This window comes from Ahaetulla prasina, chromosome 5 (genome assembly GCF_028640845.1).
Source record: "Ahaetulla prasina isolate Xishuangbanna chromosome 5, ASM2864084v1, whole genome shotgun sequence".
NCBI classification, from domain to species: domain Eukaryota; kingdom Metazoa; phylum Chordata; class Lepidosauria; order Squamata; family Colubridae; genus Ahaetulla; species Ahaetulla prasina.
Window position 1 is genome coordinate 136784523 of NC_080543.1, and position 20881 is coordinate 136805403.

General features: G+C 43.8%; 1 protein-coding gene across 9 annotated transcripts in view; it reads right to left on the reverse strand.

Moving 5' to 3' along the window:
• Nucleotides 1-20881, reverse strand: part of ENOX1 (ecto-NOX disulfide-thiol exchanger 1) — a 550463-nt gene that overhangs the window by 91616 nt on the left and 437966 nt on the right. For all 9 annotated transcript variants that reach the window (XM_058185666.1, XM_058185657.1, XM_058185665.1 and 6 more), the window contains one exon: nucleotides 15534-15654. In XM_058185666.1, the coding sequence (XP_058041649.1) occupies nucleotides 15534-15654 (121 nt within the window). The remainder of the gene's footprint in view (nucleotides 1-15533; nucleotides 15655-20881) is intronic.

Consider the following 20881-nt stretch of genomic DNA (forward strand, 5'->3'; position numbering starts at 1 on the left):
CCATTCCATGTTTTCTATTCTATTCTATTCTATTCTATTCTATTCTATTCTATTCTATTCTATTCTATTCTATTGTACTCTACTCTACTCTCCTTCTATTTCTATTCTATTCTATTCTGCATTCTATTCTATTCTATTCTATTCTATTCTATTCTATTCTGCATTCTATTCTATTCTATTCTATTCTATTCTACTCTACTGTACTCTACTCTACTCTACTCTACTCTACTCTACTCTACTCTACTCTACTCTACTCTACTCTACTTCTATTTCTATTTCTATTTCTATTTCTATTTCTAATTCTATTCCATAAGAGGCAATAAAAAAGCAAAAAAGGAAACAATAACAACCACCGATTAACACCCATATGATTCAATTAGACATCTGAAAACATAAGAAGTCATTCATAAGCTTTGATTTCAAATATTGGAAATAACAAGCTCTCTTTATTCCTCTCCTTTGCCATGAAACAGCAAAACTGTGCTAAAAGCTTAACACTTGTTTCAAAATCAGGCCTTGAAATTCAGCGTGGCTATTGAGTGTTTTCAAATACCATGTGGGAAATATCACACACTCACACAAACACCCTCCCTCCTTGAGGCTAAACATGCCGCCAAAAGTAAATGTTGTTTTCAATATCTTCTCAGGCCAAAAAGCAAGGAATTTTAATTGGAAATCGGAGATTTTGGACTGTTTCCTCTGGAGACATTTCTCAAGTTCTACAACAATAAGGCAAATGTCGCTTGAGAGCTCACCATTGTGTGTGTGTGTGTGTGTGTGTGTGTGTGTGTGATTGTGTAGGTCTTTGGTTATTCGGGTTTTCTCCCATGTGAAATTAGAGGTGTCTTGGCGAAGTCTCATTTGTCATCTTCAGGCTTCAGCTTCGTGCTTCTGGGAGCAGTGTGTGATCACAGCTGTTTCTTCCTTTTAACTGCTAGTGGGGGTTTGAACTGATTGGGTGGGAGCTTGGCTGCGCTCTGATTGGATGGGGGTTTTTCTGTGCTCTGATTGGCTGGGGGTGTGTCCTGTGTTGGTGGGGGCTTGGTTGTGCTCAGTCTAGTCTGTGCTGCAGGGGGATTTGAGCTGGTGAGCTGCATAGCTGTTGTTTGGCTTTGTGGTCGTGCTACATCTTCATAGTGGGTGTCAGTCTGCTGCATGAATGGATTGGAGGGGTTTGAAATGGCTAATGTTGCAGCTGCGGTCTGGCTTCTGGTCCTTGGTCGTGCTTCATGATCAGTGTGGGTTTGGGTCTGCTTTCTGGGTGGATGTGCGGTGGTGACATCCTGTGTGGACCTTGTGAGTGTGGGTCTGGTGTCATTCCTCGTGTTAGGGACTCGTTTGTCAATAAGGCGGGTTTCAAATGGCTGGTAGGCGGAGGTGTCATCTCGCTTGTTCATGCTGTGTGGGCGTTTATCTCAATGGCTTCTCTGATTATTCTGTTGTTAAAGTGTTCAGTTTTGGCGATAGTTCTGGTCTTTTTAAAGTCAATATCATGTCCTGTGACTTTAAAGTGTTGGACCAGGGAAGAAGTTGGTTCCTCTTTTTTGAATGAGTTCTTGTGTTCTTCAATGCGTGCACTTATTCTTCTGTTGGTTTGTCCAATGTATGTGGTGGGGCAGGCGGTGCATGGGATTTCATATACTCCTTGATTTTCTAACTCAATTTTGTCTTTGGGGTTTCTTAGGATGGTGGATATTTTTCTGTTTGTGCAGAATGCTGTCTTGATGTTGTGTTTGTGGAGGATCTTGCTGATTCTGTCTGTGGTGCCTTTTATATATGGGAGGAGGGCTGTGCCGTTTTCTTGTTCTCTGTCTTGGATTTTAGTGGGGGGTTCTTTTTGGATTAGCTTGGTAATCTTATTTGTTTGGAATCCAGCATAATAATCCTACCAGCAGACAAGGGCAATGCCACGGTGGTTATGAACACATCTGACTACCAAACCAAATTAACCAACCTACTCCAAGACCCTGCATACAAGCCCCTAAACACAGACCCCACCACCTACCTAGAAAAAACCACTAGATCCAAAATAAAAGCCTCCCCCATCAGCGAAGAAATCCAACAAAGAATCATTCCCAGAGAAAAATCATCCAGATGCCCTAAGCTCTATGGCCTCCCCAAGATACACAAAGAAGGAACCCCACTCAGACCCATAGTCAGCTCCATAGGCTCACCTCTACAAAACCTAGCCAAATTTCTCGCCAGACAACTACAGCCCTATGCAGAATCCATCACCTCACACGTAAAAAACTCATTCCAGTTCATAGAGATCATAAAGAAACAAAACTTACAGCCCAGCGACCTACTCGTGAGCTTTGATGTCATATCCCTCTTCACCCAAGTGCCAATCAAAGAAGCCTTGACAGCTATCCAAAACAAATATAACCCCCACAAGCACATCCTAGATCTGACCAACCACTGCCTATCCAACACATACTTCATCTATAATGGACAAAAATACAAACAAGTAGAAGGAGCACCCATGGGATCACCCCTCTCACCTGTCATTGCCAATCTCTACATGGAACACTTTGAAACCCAAGCTCTAGAAAAACCTGACCACAAACCCAAACTCTGGCTCAGATATGTAGACGACACCTTCATAATCTGGCCACACGGGAAAGAAAAACTTGACAACTTCCTCACACACCTCAATAGCCTACACCCCAAAATACAGTTCACCATGGAAACAGAAGTTAATAACCAACTTCCTTCCTGGATGTCTTAGTCTACAGAAACCCAATGGCTCCCTAGGACACACCATCTACCAGAAGAAAACACACACAAACCGCTATCTGCACGCACTCACACCACCACCCAGCACAGATCAACTCCGTAGCCAAGACACTCATCTCCAGAACAAAATGCTTAGCTGATGAACAACACCTAAAACCCGAACTGGACACTCTCACTAACGTACTAACATCCAATGGATTCCAAAACAAATAAGATTACCAAGCTAATCCAAAAGAACCCCCACTAAAATCCAAGACAGAGAACAAGAAAACGGCACAGCCCTCCTCCCATATATAAAAGGCACCACAGACAGAATCAGCAAGATCCTCCACAAACACAACATCAAGACAGCATTCTGCACAAACAGAAAAATATCCACCATCCTAAGAAACCCCAAAGACAAAATTGAGTTAGAAAATCAAGGAGTATATGAAATCCCATGCACCGCCTGCCCCACCACATACATTGGACAAACCAACAGAAGAATAAGTGCACGCATTGAAGAACACAAGAACTCATTCAAAAAGAGGAACTAACTTCTTCCCTGGTCCAACACTTTAAAGTCACAGGACATGATATTGACTTTAAAAGACCAGAACTATCGCCAAAACTGAACACTTTAACAACAGAATAATCAGAGAAGCCATTGAGATAGAAAACGCCCACACAGCATGAACAAACGAGATGACACCTCCGCCTACCAGCCATTTGGAAACCCGCCTTATTGACAAACGAGTCCCTAACACGAGGAATGACACCAGACCCACACTCACAAGGTCCACACAGGATGTCACCACCGCACATCCACCCAGAAAGCAGACCCAAACCCACACTGATCATGAAGCACGACCAAGGACCAGAAGCCAGACCGCAGCTGCAACATTAGCCATTTCAAACCCCTCCAATCCATTCATGCAGCAGACTGACACCCACTATGAAGATGTAGCACGACCACAAAGCCAAACAACAGCTATGCAGCTCACCAGCTCAACTCCCCCTGCAGCACAGACTAGACTGAGCACAACCAAGCCCCCACCAACACAGGACACCCCCCTAGCCAATCAGAGCACAGAAAAACCCCCATCCAATCAGAGCGCAGCCAAGCTCCCACCCAATCAGTTCAAACCCCCACTAGCAGTTAAAAGGAAGAAACAGCTGTGATCACACACTGCTCCCAGAAGCACGGCTGAAGCCTGAAGATGACGAATGAGACTTCGTCGAAACGCCGCCAAGACACTTCCAATTTTACACGGAGAAAACCCAACAACTAAAGACTATATAGAACACCCGTGAAAACCTCAAATATATATATATTTGTTTTCTGAGGTTTTCACGGTGTTTGTATATAGGTCTTGTTGTTCGAGCCGCCTGAGTATTATGACGCCGACGAAGTCTCATTCGTCATCTTCAGGCTTCAGCTGAAGCCTGAAGATGACGAATGAGACTTCATCGAAACGTCGCCAAGACACTTCCAATTTTACACGGAGAAAACCCAACAACCAAAGACCTATATATATATATATATATATATATATATATATATATATATATATATATATATATATATATATATATGTGTGTGTGTTTTCTGAGGTTTTCACGGGTGTTTAGAGATTGTTGTCAGCCTCATGAATTTATGATGCTGACGAAACCATTCGTTGCGTGAGCACAGATCGCAGCTGTTTCTTTCCTTTCTCCAAAAGGAAGAAACAGCTGCGATCACACATTGCTCCCAGAAGCACGGCTGAAGCCTGAAGATGACTTAATGAGACTTCGCCGAAACGCCGCCAAGACACTTCCAATTTTACACGGAGAAAACCCAACAACCAAAGACCTATATATATATATATATATATATATATATATATATATATATATATATATATATATATATATATATATAGGCTATGTATATACTGTGTAGTTCTTGGCGTTTGAAGCAGCACGAACCAGGTCAACTTTCAGCCAGTTGCTTGGTGCAGATCGCAGCTGTTTCTTTCCTTCCTTCCAAAAGGAAGAAACAGCTGCGATCACACATTGCTCCCAGAAGCACGAAGCTGAAGCCTGAAGATGACGAATGAGACTTCACGAAACGCCAAGACACTTCCAATTTTACACGGAGAAAACCTGAACAACCAAAGACCTATATATATATATATATATATATATATATATATATATATATATATATATATATGTTTTCTGAGGTTTTCATGGTGTTTGTATGTAGGAGAAAACCCGAATAACCAAAGACCTATATATATATATATATATATATATATATATATATATATATATATATATATATATATATATATATATATATATATATATATGTGTGTGTGTGTGTTTTCTGAGTTGGAGGTTGACGCCGACTGTTGCTTGTTCAGTTGCTTGTGATCGCAGCTGTTTCTTTCCTTTCTCCAAAAGGAAGAAACAGCTGCGATCACACATTGCTCCCAGAAGCACGGTTGAAGCCTGAAGATGACTTAATGAGACTTCAAACGCCGCCAAGACACTTCCAATTGTCCGCGGGAGAAAACCCGAATAACCAAAGAACTACATATATATATATATATATATATATATATATATATATATATATGTTTTCTGAGGTTTTCGCGGGTGTTTGTATGTAGGAGAAAACCCGAATAACCAAAGACATATATATATATATATATATATATATATATATATATATATATATATATATATATATATAGAAGGGAGACATATTTTAAAATATATCTAGGCTAATAGATTGTGTCCAGTGGTGGGATTCAAATAATTTAACAACCAGTTCTCTGCCCTAATGACTGGCTGGGTGTGGCCATGGTGGGTGTGGCTAGGGGGTGTGAAAGACAGAATTCGGCCTCCTGCACACACACACCACAGGATCAAAAACAGGACCGGGGGGGGAGGGGAACACACTACCCTTCTCCCACACACCCTGTTTTGGGTTTAGGAGGCCTCTCTGAAGCCACCTGGGAGTGAAAATGGGCCACCAGGGGGAAGGTACACCACACATACACCCTGCCCCATTTTGGACCTCCCTGCACTTACCTGGGAGACAAAATGAGGTGCATGGGGACTCCTGGAAGGGGTGGGGAGGGGCAGAGCCAGCCAACAATTTAACTACCAGTTCGCCCAAACCGGCCTGTACCGGCTAAATCCCACCACTGACTGTGTCTATCAGAATGTGTCTTCTAGATTCTACAGCCGTCTGACATTATTGATAAAGCATTCAGACATTGTGGCATCGTCATTGCTAGTTCTCCGAAAGACATGATTTTATTTCAAGACCATTTATTTATTTATTTATTTATTTATTTATTTTATTAGATTTTTATACCGCCCTTCTCCCGAAGGACTCAGGGCGGTGTACAGCCAGAATAAAATACAGAATATATACAATTAAAAGAATTTAAAATAAACTATTACTAAACGGCCGATAATTTAAAAGGTTTAAAAATTTAAAATATTACTAAAACCCCAATTTAAAATGAACTATTTATGCCAGTCCTGCTTGAATAAATAAATATGTTTTTAGCTCACGACGAAAGGTCCGAAGATCAGGCACTTGACGTAAGCCAGGTGGGAGTTCGTTCCAGAGCGTCGCTGCCCCCACAGAGAAGGCCCTACTCCTGGGGGCCGCCAGCCGACATTGTTTGGCGGACGGCACCCTGAGAAGGCCCTCTCTGTGAGAGCGTACGGGTCGGTGGGAGGCATAGGGTAACAGCAGGCGGTCTCATTGGCAGGAGAGATAAATTAACGCTACCCTCTCCGTTCTCAAAGAAAATAATAATAATAAAAAATATTATTATCATCATCATCATACAGGAAACCTATCTTCCTTCTGAAATGCTATTCTGGAAAGGCAAAACCAGTCCAGTCCATTGTTTTTCAATGTTTTTAAGGAAATGTTTTTAATTCTGGGGCTAGGCTATAAATTTTGCTCAAACCCGAACCGCCCCCCCCCTCACAAACATATTTTAGCATCTTGTCAAAATGAGAGACTAAGAGTGTCGATAAAAATGACACTAAAATAAATGTAAATTTAGATTGCTGTCACAAGTGGCTGCTTGCTTTTCTGAAGATGTTAGGGTTGCTATAGAGTTTTCCATAGCAACCTTGCATCTTATTATATAAATAATCCCCTCGGTGTCCTTAAATCCTGCTAAGAACAGGATTAAATCTATTCTCATATGTAATGATCCTGCATTAAAACTTATCAAGATGAAAAACCAGAAAACATAATAAACCGTAATCTAGATAATAGCATTTCTGGCAGTTCAAAGGCTTTGTGGCACCACAGGCATTGCAAAACAGCTTGCAGTTTCGCCAGTTATTTTTTGCAAAAACCTTCATTAAATATGTCCTCTCAAGTTCTGCTTCTTTCTTTCGTTTCTTTTTAAAAGGATCCAAGAATCCAGAAGCAATGTTAACAAAACTTTCAGCGCTGTGATAAATCAAATGGATCTTGGCCTTTGATACGCTGAAGAGAGGAGACAATGAAAAAGGCTTTATGGCTTGGGTGGATTATGCATCACATAAATATCAAGAATGCTTATCTCTGGGCTCTACCTCTTCATTTGAATTATAGTTGTGCTGTTGTCGGCCGCTTCTCCTTTGGTCCAAGGCAATTCAGCTCTTCGGAGGATCTGCTTCTGAAGAAATGCGGGATCCCTCCTTCAGATCGAATTAGAATAGAGCTGGAAGGCACCTTGGAGGTCTTCTAGCCCAACCCCCAGGAGACCCTATACCATTTCAGACCAATGGCTGTCCTTAAAAACCTCCAGTGACGGAGCACCCACAGCTTCTGAAGGCAAGCCGTTTCACTGATAAACAGAAGAACGGAACTGGAAGGGACCTTGGAGGTCTTCTAGTCCAGCCCCCTGCTCAAGCAGGAGAACCTATACCATCTCGGACAAGTGACTGTCCGGTCTCTTCTCTTCTTTAAAAACCTCCAGTGATGGAGTTCCCACGATTTCTGAAGGCAACTTCTGTTCCACTGGTTAATTGTTCTAATTGTCAGGAAATTTCTCCTTAATTCCAGGTTGCTTCTCTCCTTGATGAGTTTCCATCCATTTCTTCTTCTCCTGCCTTCAGGTGCTTTGGAGAATAATTTGACCCCCCCCCCTCTTTCTTTGTGGCAGCCCCTCAAGTACTGGAATACTGTCTCCACTAGTCCTTCTTTTCTCTAGACTGGCGAAACCCAAATCCTGCACCCGTTCCTCCTATGTTTTGGTCTCCAGGCCCTTAATCATCTGAGTTGCTCTTCTCTGCACTTTTTCCCAAAATCTCAACATCTTTTTTGTAATCGGGTGACCAAAACTGGATGCAGCATTCCAGGTGTGGCCTTACTAAGGCTTTATCAAGCGGCACTAATATTTCACGTGATTTTGATTCTACGCCTCTGTTTATATGGATTTGCTTCAGGGGTGAAATCCAGCAGGTTCTGACAGGTTCTGGAGAACAGGTAGCGGAAATTTTGTGTAGTTTGGAGAACCGGCAAATGCCACCTCTGGCTGGTCCCAGAGTGGGGAGGGAATGGGGATTTTGCAGTATCCTCCCCCTGCCACACCCACCAAGCCACGCCCACAGAATTTCACCTCTGATTTGCTTGGTCTAGAGAAGAAGTAGACCGTTGTAATTTTAAAAAACTCCAGTGATGGAGCGCTCACAACTTCTGGTGGCAAGCAGTTCCACTGGTTAATCGTTCTCACCGTTAGGAAGTTTCTCCTTAATTCCAGGTTCCTTCTTTCCTTGATTAGTTTCCAACCAACTCCCGTAAATCAAGTTTCGGTGACAGGTGTCAATCCAAAATTTGTATTGCTACTGTCTCTAAGAAGGAAAATCCAATTGTTCTGGCAAGGCATAAACGTTTAATAAACAAATATCAATAAATGGAAATAAATCTTGTCCATACATGAATTCATATTATGATACGGGAAAAGTGAGAAATAATGCAAGATTGAGCATTATAACACAAAAAAGAGAGAGTGAATTACAAAACTCAATCAATCAGAATAGAGCTGGAAGGGACCTTTGAGGTCTTCTAGTCCAATCCCCAGCTCAAGCAGGAGACCCTAGCCTAGACCATAGTCAGCATAAGTGTTATTGTTCTGTCTCCTTCCCCACTTCGGACCCACGAGCTGGCCTTCAGCCAGTGGATTCACGGCTCTTATCAGTCCTGGCAGAGAAATCGCAGCTGCCTGCCAAAGTTCAAACAAATGACTCACGTAGCAAGACTTTCAGCTCTTTTTGAAACGGTTCAGCTAAACTTTTGCTTCCCGTGGAGTGAGAGCAGTCCCAAAGCTCTTTATATATCCTGTGGGGTGGGGCTCCTGCTCCACCCTTCCTTTTGATGACGCTGCCTCTCTAATCTTCTGAAGCGCGGGTCAAGCCAAGCTTGATTATTATTATTGTCAGCTGGGTCTGAAGGCGTAGCCTGGGGAAGGGAGGAATCAGGGGATGATGGCCTCATTACGTCCTCTGACTGGTCTGGTTCACTCACTCTGAGAGTGAGGGGAAAGGGCCGGTAAGGCTTATCTCGGGAGGTAAGTCTTACCGGCCCTTTCCCCTCACTCTCGGAGTCACTGTTGGGCATGGGGCCAGGTTCAGGGGCTGGAGTCACAACAGTTATAGGAAAGCTTACTGATAGGCACCCATAGAAATTAGCTCCTTATTTCTATGTAATTCCTGTAAATCCTACTCAAGAACTAATGACAAACAAATCAAATAATAAATAAAACAAATAAAAATGACACTGCAGTGCGATGAGAACTTTGACAATGTTTGTCAGGTAGTTTTTCACAGTCGGGATGTAGATGCAAAATAAATAAATAAATCCTATCCAGAGAATCCATCCCGGAATATGAAGGAAAAGTTCAAAGAACTTTCAGAAGTCAAGCGAAGTGCAAGGAATAGAGAGACAAGGGGGAAAAAATATAAAAAATGGATGTAACGGAGATGACTATGTTCTAAACGCTGGTTCTTTGTACGATAACTCAGTGGCCCCTTGCGATTCCTCTTGCCTGAGGCTTATGCCGAGATGCTACTTCCTGAGGGAAAAAACCCTCGAAAAAGCACTCCACAACCATTTGTATACACAATGCCCGCATACTACAGGCTAAAAATGAGTTTATCTCCATGCGCTTTGATGTTCCATATCAGGGGTCTCCAACCTTGGTCCCTTTAAGACTTGTGGACTTCAACTCCCAGAGTCCCTCAGCCAGCAAAGCTGGCTGAGGAACTCTGGGAATTGAAGTCCACAAGTCTTAAAGGGACCAAGGTTGGAGACCCCTGTTCCATATCATTCTTGATCATCGGGCTTGGGATTTCGCGGGACTAGATGGAGACTAATCAAGGAGAGAAGCAACCTAGAACTAAGGAGAATTTTCCTGACAGTGAGAACAATTAACCAGTGGAACTGCTTGCCACCAGAAGTTGTGAATGCTCCAACACTGGAAGTTTTTAAGAATAGATTGGACAACCATTTATCCGGAATAGCGAGGAGCCTCCTGCCCGAACAGAGGGTTGGACTAGAAGACCTCCAAGGTCCCTTCCAACTCTGTTAGTCTGTTATATCTTAAGATGGCATTGTGTTTAATCTACTCTGCACTGCATGTTCTATTTTTAAGCCTGGCTGTTGTTTTTCAATGACTGCTTTTAAATATTTATGGTTTTATTTAGTGGTGGGATTCAAATAATTTAACAACTGGTTGTTGGAAGAGCAACTGGTTGTTGGAAGAAATCATTAGGGCAGTTCTCTGCCCTAATGATTTCTTCCAACAACCAGTTCACCAAACTGCTCAGAAAGTTAACAACCGGTTCGCCCGAAGTGGTGCAAACTGGCTGAATCCCACCACTGGTTTTATTGCAATACTTGAATGCAGTCTCTTCGTGTGAGGTGGCCGTAGCACCCGAATTTTGATCATGAGTTTGTGGGGGATGTTATGTCAATCATCACAATGAAGACCGTTCAGAAGTCACTTTTTTTTTAGTGCTGTTGGTTCCTTGCAGGGGTGGGATTCAGGCGGTTTGCGTCGGTTCAGGCGAACCGGATGTTCCAAGGATTGGCTGATCCCGCCCAACTCACCCAGCCCCTCTCAGTAGTCTCTACGCGGGCTGTTTTGGATGCCAGGTAAGTGCAAGGTGCGTGCGGAGGTTCTGGGCCTACCAGAAGTCTGGAAACAGGCCCATTTCCAGCCTCTGGAGGGCCTCTGGAGCCATTTTCGCCTTCCCAGAGGCTCCAGGAAAGCCTATGGAGTCTTGGGAGGCTGAAAAATGTGCCTACCGGAAGTACTGGAAGTCCAAAAATGGGCACATTTCCGGCCTCCAGATGGTGCGCAAAGCGAACCGGTTGTTACAACCAGTGAATCCCACCACTTGGTCCTTGGTGCTCTCTGAGCTTGCTTGTTTTCTTGTAGACATTTCATTAGGCAACTAGGTAACATCATCAGCGCTAGAAGGGAATGGGGATTGTGAAGGGGAAGGGAAGGAGGAGGAGGAGGAGGAGGAAGGACCCTCACAGTTCTCCTCCTCCTCCCTGTAAACCCAACTCCCTTCTAGCACTGATGATGTTGCCTAGTTGGGTAATGAAACGTCTGGAAGAAAACAAGCAAGCTCAGAGAGCACCAAGGACCCCAGAGTACAATTAGATGAATGACATTCCCAAATATAGATTATTATTCCCAAAGCTATTTCACTAACGAAACGTCTGCGAGAAAACAAGCAAGCTCAGAGACCACAAAGGATCCCTCACGTCAACCCCGAGCTACCCATATTCTCCTTTCTTGTCACTTCGAACGGTCACTAAACAAACAATTGTAAGTTGAGGAACACCATCCTGCGTTTCCTGCCAAAGCCTTTCGCTTACTGCCGTTGTAATAAGAGAACTTCTGTGTGGCCCGGCTGCATTAAGCAGCGTAACAATACCACCTTTTCATTACACGGGAAATTACAGATCTATCCTAAGGGGGTGAAAAATCTTTCCAGCCAGCAATGCGCAAACAGCTGCACTTCAATAATTCTCGAAATTATACTTCACAGTCCTTCGTTTTAGGACTTGGTGCCAGTAGGCAGGGAAATGAGAACCCACGAGACGGCATTTGGACCAACGTTTAATGGATGGGATGATGGTGTTGTTGCTTTTTCTTTTTTTATATAAAGCGTTCTGAATATGCTTCCGTGCTCAGAAATTTCATTTTCGTGTTTTTATTTAATCTAGCTAACTGGCTTGCTGTGTACCTCAGCTAGTGGCCATTCCTGGGTTTTGTTTTGTTTTTTTCTTCATTCAGGTCCCTTCGTCAACAGCGGCTGTCACACAATCGCCGATTCACCTTTCGTGCCCTAATTCTTGGCCAGAAATTGTTTCAAAAATAATTTGTCTGCATATTCAGGGGGACCAAAAAAAAAGGACGATATGTTTTTCTCCCCATTTTTCTAATCTGCAAGTTTAAACCTTTCGCTCGTCTGCTGTCCCCGCCCTCAGCTTCCAAGCTAGTGCGGCTGCTGTGAATTTCAGATAACCTATTCCATGAACTTTCTTCTTTAAAGCCTATTTTCCCCCCCCCCCCTTATATAAGCCAGATTAGCTAAAGTAAAGCAAACAGCTCCAGGAAAGGAAATTTAAGCGCAACTTTTCAGCCACGAGGCAATCAAAATAGTCCATGCAATGTTCTAATTTTAAAGCAAAACAAATTAGGCATAAAAACACACACACATTGATTAGGTACAGACAAATTTATTTCTGATAAAAGAGAATATTTGCAGCTGAAGGTTGAACTGTGGGGTTTTTGGTGCTCTCTGAGCATGGTTGATTCTTGAGTAAGAGCAAACCCCAACTCCCTTGCAGCACTGATGATGTTACCTAGTTTGGTAATGAAACGTCTCCAAGAAAACCACCAAGCATAGAGAGCACTAAGGAACCCACAGTCGTCATCGTCTGCCGCCTCCTCTTCCTCCTCCTCCTCTCTACAAACCCACTCTCCTTCTAGCATTGCTGATGCTACCTAGTTGGGTCATGAAACATCTGCAAGAAAACAACCAAGTTCAGAGAACACCAAGGGCCCCACAGTCCTCCTCCTCCTCAAAGTTGGCTGAGGAATTCTGGGAGTTGAAGTTCACAAGTCTTAAAGTTGCCAAGTTTGGAGACCCCTGCCCTATACCATTTCAGACAAATGGATGTCCAATCTTTTCTTAAAAGCTTCCAGTGTTGGAGCATTCACAGCTTCTGGTGGCAAGTTGTTCCACTGGTTAATCGTTCTCACTGTTAGGAAGTTTCTCCTTAATTCCAAGTTGCTTCTCTCCTTGATTAGTTTCCATCCGTTGCTTCTTGTCCTGCCTTCAGGTGCTTCATAGAATAGGTCAATCCTATTCTTTGTGGCAGCCCCTCAAATTTTGGAAGACAGCTACTATGTTACCCCTAGTCCTCCTTTACATTAATTAAGAGTAGCCTCTAAACCGCCAGTGAAATCAGTTGAGTATAGCAAGAGTTAACGGAGTGGACAATTATATCCAACTAGTTGCTCATGAAGAAACACTCTCTCAAATGAAAGGGCCTCTGGTGGCTCAGCAGACTAAGTCTGTCTGTTATTAACACAGCTGCTTGCAATTACTGCAGGTTCTAGTCCCACCAGGCCCAAGGTTGACTCAGCCTTCCATCCTTTATAAGGTAGGTAAAATGAGGACCCAGATTGTTGGGGGCAATAAGTTGACTTTGTATATAAATATACAAATGGGATGAAGACTATTGCTTAACACAGTGTAAGCCGCCCTGAGTCTTCGGAGAAGGGCGGGATATAAATGCAAAAAAGAAACAAAAAAACAATATCCTTGCTGAAATCACTTGCAGCACGAGAATTGCTCACAGAGGCATTCTCTGGATTTATGAAGTACAGCTAACCTGTTGCTTGCTTATGACATTCCCTGTGGAGATTCTTCCAGGTACAATACTTAGCAGATATTGGAGACAGGAGGAAGAGGGGGGAGGAGGGCAAGGAAGAGGAAGAGGAGGAAGAAGAAGTGGAAGAGGAGGAGGAGGAGAAGGTGGTGGGTTGGTGACTAGAAGACCTCTAAGGTCCCTTCCAATGTTGTGGTCCGCCACCAGCCTGCGAACCTGGCAGCGGAGTCGGACAGTGAGGAGGCTGGGGAGGATGATGGGCCAGTCCTGGAGTCAGGGAAGACCCAGATGAGGGCTTTGCATCAGAGGCAGAGATGGGACCAGGGCCATCTGGGAGTGATGCGCGGACTCCGGAGCCTCCAGAGACAGACAGCAGAGAGGCAGAGGAACAGAAGGAGCTTGTTCCTAGCACATGCATGAGAAGAACTGCCAGAAGGTAAAAGCAGCTGAAGCAAAAAGGACAACTCGGGAGTAAGGCCAGGAGATGATTGGCCCCTCCCAATAAGGCTTAAAAGACCAGCAATGAGCCGTTGGGTTCTTTGTAGGAAAGCAACCTTGATTCCATTGCTTCTTGTCAGCGTCTCTTGAACTTTGTGGGGTTTTTGCCAAGAAAAGCCTTTGGCAGGTTGCCAAAGACAACAAAGGTTGGTGATAAAGCCGCAGGACTGTTTATGAAGAAATTGTTTTGGACTAAGCTGAGAATGAATTAATTCTCAACTGTTTTAATAAACTAAGTTTGTTCAGGCCTGAACTGTGTTTGGTAATCACTACTTGGGCCTCGGTCACAACATCCAACCCTATGATTCTGCGTTCTATGAGCGCATTTTTGCTCTGATCAGACTGACAGAAATATCCCAGCACTGAGGGAAATAAAACAGGAAAACCCTTTCCGGTTCTATGCTGAAAAAACGACAATTCATTATTGACCTGTTCCCGTGCAAGAAATAAGTGGGGGACCCTGCAAATAACAGGAGAACATAAGAAGGGTTATACCTGGAGTGGTTCCACATCAAATAGTTGTTCGCAGATCAATAGGCTGCCCCGGGTCCTTTTTCTAGATTGTTCTTTTTATTAGCTACAACCATAAACCCGTACAAAGCTTTTTTTCCCTCCTCCACAAAGATGGCATTTTCTCCACACAGAATCCTTTTATTGATCTTTCGCCCAGACGCGTCAAGTTGTATATCCGCTAGATCAGATCTGCGAAAATCGAATCCGTTTCCAGCACAGGAATTATAATCCGTGAGGGGGGGGCCCTCTTCCTCTTAAAAATATGGATCTTGCGGCACAGTTCTCCGCCATAAAACCATGGAAAGTAAACATCCCATTTGACTGGATCTCTCAGGGGTTCAAGGACGGTAGTCCTCGACTTACGACGATTCATTTAGTGACCATTTGACGTAACGACAGTGAAACACATGACTTACGACTGTTTTTCATGGCGGCATCCCCCAGTTCACGTGATCAAAATTCAGATGGCCAGCAACTGTCTCGTATTTATGACGGTTGCTGTGTCCCAGGGTCACGTGATCCCCGTTTTGCAGCCTTCTGACAAGCAAAACCCATGGGGAAGCCATATTCACTTAACAAGTCGTGTAAGGTCGTAAAGTGGAGCAAAACTCACTTAGTGAATATCTCACTTAGCAACAGAAATGTTGGGCTCCAGTTGTGGTCGTAAGTCAAGGATTACCTGCATTAAACTGGCACATACGCACCCCTTCCAGGTGCATCCACAAAGAGGAAAGCCAAAAATAAATTCAAGATGGAACCCATAGTCCTTGATTGCAGCCACCATCTGGCCCTTTTTTGAACCCTGAGAAAAAGATTGTGGCCGTAAATCGAGGACTATCTATGTTTCAGAAATAAAAGAGGGAAGGAATTGGAATTTTACCTGAATCCTCCATCCTCAGCTTCTTATTACTGGGATTTTCACCGCTGTCGTCGTCCGACATGTCCATCTCTTCTTCCCTCCTGATCCCCATTAGCTGCTCGCTGTGAGCATTCCTGAGTTCCTAAAACAAAAACAAAAAACACGACAAAACCCAAAGCTTACTTCATTAGTCCTGGCTGAAGCAAAATTCCAGTTCCTGAACTCAATTCGCTCCCTTTGAAAGTTGCTACGTACCGTTTTGTCCAGCTAATTAAAAAAACAATGTTTTATTTGGCACTTCTGATGGAGATGCATTATTAATGTCCAGTTCCAAATGAGGATGGTGCCTTGGTGATGTTAGGTTTAAGTTTCACGCTAATTTGATTTGAAGGGATATAATAATAATAGATTAGGTAGAATTAGTGGGATGTAATAGTAGAATCAGTAGAATTGGTTTGACTTGCTGTTTTGCTTCTGTAAGAATTGCTCTGCTAAGAATTGGAATTGCTTCTACCACTGATCTGCTATCTTGTTTTTTTGTACAACTCTGTGCCTGGTGGATATCTCAAAAAGTGGGATATGTTATGGTTTGGCAGGGTTACATTGGGCAAATACCTGTGTTGCTAAGTACCCAGCCCCTCTGTTGCTAAGCACTCAGCCCCCCTGTTCCTTGCTGCATGGAAGGCCTGAGCCAGGGGGGCAGAATTGGATACTAAGCTGATGTCTCTGAAGGTATAAAAGGACGCCATACCTTGCCCAAGGTGTGGCCTTTTACTCAAGGGTGAAATCCTCTGAAGTCTGCTACCGGTTCTGTGAGTCTGCTACCGAGCGTGCGCACATGCACGCCTGAGGCACCCACACAGCATTAAAAAAAAGGAATATTTTGAAGCCTTCCGAGTCTGCAAAGGTAAGTAGAAGAGCGGGGGTGGGGGATCCACTGTGCCATGTGATTTAGATTAGCTAGAAAGCAGGAAATCCAATGATTCTAGCTAATATAAATCGTGCGTCACAGCTGATCGTCACCTAGCTGATCGTCAGAAATAACGGTTCAACCGAACAAGTTCGAACCGGTAACATTTCACCCCTGCTTTCACTGCATGTGCTTTCTTTGTATGTGTCGTGTCCCACCCCCCACTCTGACGAACGAGTCAAGGAAGTCCGTGGCAAACTTGGCAACGAAGCCTCTGCAGCTTGCCAAGTCCCTTCGAGGTTTATCAGGGCAGGTAGGAGTCCAAGTTGTGACTTCAGCGATAGAGTCCGGTATCAGCAAACTAGATGAGACTTTGCTTGACTCAAGGTTGGAATGCCAAAAGCAGGTCCTTTATATAGGCTGTGGGGTGTGGCTCCATGACTCAGCATTTATCCAGGCCTGCCCCACCCCTCCTTCTGCTGGCGTCGCCTCTCAGATCTCCGGAAGTGAGGGTCCTCCCACACTGAATTGTCTTCAGCTGGATCTGCTGTCACTAATTCAAGCCCTGGCTGGCTTCCTCTGACAGCTGAGCCAAAGGAACACACGCCGTATGAGTGAGGATTATCAGGCTTGTCCTTTCACTCCTGGAATCCTCTCCGGGCATGGGGCCAGGGCCGGGGGCTGGAGGCATGACAGGCCGTTCATCTTCATTATCAGACTCAGGGTCTGATAACAGGCCCGGTTGGAGATGGGAGGGGCCCGGCTGAGGAGAGGAGGGAGGACGAGTCACAACAGTATGTAGTGGTATGGTACAAATTTGTACAAATTCTTTGTACAAATAAAAGCTGATATTTTTTCCCAAGCCTAATCTTGGGTCTCTCTCTTTGGCATTCTGGTGACCCAAGTACATTTTGGGACGTTAGAGATTCTTAGGAGGGATGTGTTAACCCACACGGAAATACCTTTCAGTAGAGTCTGACAAAGTTATGGTAAAAAAATCAAGCGCTTCGGAGAGACAATGATTTTTCTTCAGCCGCTTTAGGAGGGTTCTACCCTTTCTTGCTCAATATCTATTTTGATTTGGGGAGAAGGGTGGCAGACTGAAGGGGAAAAACAGAAAGAAGAGGGTGCAAAACCTCAGAGGCGGTTTTAGTTTCGGCCTAAAATTTTAGGTATGTAGCTAGGATGTTGAAAGTGCTTTACTGGAAACCTTAAATTCTTCATCTAAATGACAACCAAAAAATGTTTCTCCAAGAGAAATAGCGTTAGGAATAATAATCTATATTAGGGGATGTCATTCAACTAATTGTTGTACTCTGGGGTCCTTGTTGCTCTCTGAGCTGGGTTGTTTCCTTGCAGACATTTAATTACCCAACTAGGTAACATCATCAGTGCTAAAAAGGAGTTGGGTTTGTGGTGGGGAGGAGGAGGAGGAGGAGGTGGAGGAGGAGGAGGAGGAGGAGGAGGGCTGTGGGGTCCTTGTTTCTCTCTGAGCTTGGTTGGGGTTTTTTGGAGACATTTCATTACCCAGCTAGGTAATATTATCAGTGAGACAAGGGGAGTGAGGTTGGCTCTCTGTTCGCATGAAAGTGGCTTTCCTGTCAGTGGAAATATTCTCGGATGAGAAGCGAAACATCTTCAAAGGAAAACCAGAAAGTCCACTTGCCTCTTGAAAAAAGCACTTTTGGGACAACCATGGCTTGGATGACTGACAATCTCCATAGAACTTCTTGGTTAGGCTTTGATTGCTTGTCTCCAGTTGTCAGTTCCTTGACTGGGATATTGTTTACTGCTTGACTGTTGGTCTGGTTTTAATCTTGGTGTTATTCTCAGTTTATCTGGGTATTGATTGCTGGCAAAGAGGTACTGTTTTCGATTGTCTCAAGAAGAAGAGTTGCTAGAATTGGGTAGGTCTAGTTTAATGAAAAGAAGGACTATGATAGCAGTCTTCCAATATCTCAGGGGCTGCCACAAAGAAGAAGGGGGTCAAATTATTCTCCAAAGCATCTGAAGACAAGATGAGAAGCAGCCGATGGAAACTAATCAAGGAGAGAAGCAACCTGGGATTAAGGAGAAATTTCCTGACAGTGAGAACAATTAATCAGTGAAAGAACATGCTTCCAGAAGTGGTGAATGCTCCAACACTGGAAGTTTTTAAGAAGAGATTGGACAACCATTTGTCTGAAATGGTATAAGGTTTCCTGCCTAAGCAGGGGGTTAGACTCAAGGGTGAAATGCTACCGGTTCGGGCGAACTGGTAGTAAAAAAAAAAGGCTACCGGTTCAGTCGAACCGGTAGTTAAAAAAAGCTACCGATTCCTGCAAACCAGTATTTCCGATGATCAGTTGTGCCGCACGGTTTAGCTTTGCTAGAAAGCAGGAAATCCTGCTTTCTAGCAAAGTTAAGTCGTGTGGCACACTGATCCCCCCATCGCTGTTCTACCTACCTTCCTGAGCCTTCTTTTGGCACATGCTGTGCACGCATATGCTCACTAGGCACCAAAAGGCACTTACCTTGGGAAGGTAAGTAGAATAGCGAGGGAGGAGGGATCCGCTTAGCAAAGCTAAACCGCGTCGCACAGCTGATCCCCCCATGCGGTTCTACCTAGCTTCTCAAGCCTTCTTTTGGTGCACAGCATGCATGCGCAGCCAGCGAACCGGTAGCAAACCGGTTTAGATTTCACCACTGATTGGACTCAAAGACCTCCAAGATCCCTTCCAATTCTTTTATTCTGGTCTGCTATTCTTTTGAACGGCATGTAGATGTTGCTTATCTCTATGTGCCTGTTGATGGCCGATTTGTCAGTATGATGGGCTTCCAGGAACACTCTAGCGTTCTTGGACTTAGCTTGGTCCAGGATCCTCACAGTTTCCCAGTTGAAACTATGATTAAATATAATAATCATGGTACTATAAAACCTTTAAGATTTAAATGACTTTTTTAAAAAGAGACTTCCGTTTGATCCTATGGGATGTTAAGGCCAAAGCGTTTGCTTCAGGTGGCGCCATTTGAAACTGTGCATAATTTTTTAAAATAAATTCTTCCTGTTTAAACTATGACCTTATCTATTTTTTTGTGACCTTGAATGAAAGGAGTCAGGGCCCAGCGCTCCACAGAAAAGTGCTTCAAAAATTAGTTCATATCAGAACAAACCTATTACTGTATCAGAGGCATGAAGGCCTCAGGCCTAGGTGCTTTTATGAAATAAATGCTGGGGCTGAAGAGCCAATCTTGACAGAAATAACCCAACAGGAAAGGCAGCACAGGAATGCAAACGATGTGTAAATGTGGTCCATATATTAAGTTTTCTCTGCCTTCTCAGAAAATAAGGTGACATTAAGGCTACCTTCCGTAACGCTGGCACAAGGAAGATTACAGAATAACAGAGTTGGAAGGGACCTTGTAGGTCATCTAGTCCAACCCCCTGGCCAAGCAGGAGACCTACACCATTTCTGACAGATGGCAGCCCAGTTTCTTCTTGAAAGCCTCCAGTGATGAAGCTCCCACAACTTCCGAAGGCAACGTCTGTTCCATCAGTTGATTGTTCTTACTGTCAGGAAATTTCTCCTTATTTCTAGGTTGAATCTCTCCTTGATCAGTTTCCATCCATTATTCCTTGTCTGGCCTTCGGGTGCCTTGGAAAATAGCTTGACCCCCTCCTCTCTATGGAAGCCCCTCAAATACTGGAAGACTGCTATCATGTCTCCCCTGGTCCTCCTCTTCACCAGACTAGCCATGCCCAGTTTCTGCAACCGTTCATCGTAAGTTTTATCTTCCAGTCCCCTCATCATCCTGGTTGCTCTTCTCTGCACTCTTTCTAGAGTCTCAACATCTTTTTTATAGTGTGGTGACCAAAGATTGAGACAATTCACTTTTAGTCTAATAATAGTGTCAGCTGGAACACAAGGATATACACCAGTGATGAGTGTTAGCACTTTTGGGTCCAGAGATAGCTAATTTTTCTATTGGGAAAAAAAAAACACCAATTCCCAGGCAGCTGATATTAAACCTTTGGAAGAAGAAAGAGAAGTGACTTCTGAAGAGTTAATGTGGTTGAGAAATGTGCCATTTTACTCCGTGCAATTAATGAGCGACTCAAATAATTTGTTGGAGTGATGCATCCAGTGTTTATCAATAAATGTAATCCATTTTCCTCTGGGCGTGTGCAGCCTTTTATCACAACTTGCAAGTGTTTGAAGCTGATGGATGGAAGTTTTACAAAGGAGGCCTTGGAAACTCAAGGAAGAGTTCTCCCGTTTATTAGGGCCATAAATCCAATTTGCATTCTCGAAAGATGTTAGGAAGTGTTTGGTGCAGGCAACAATTCTGTTCATCTCAGACAGAAGCACCTAGAACCATGATGGCGAACCTATGGCACAAACGCCACAGGTGGCACGTGTAGCCATATTAGTGAGCACGCAAGCTCACCTCCGGTGCGCATGTGCGTGCCGGCCAGCTG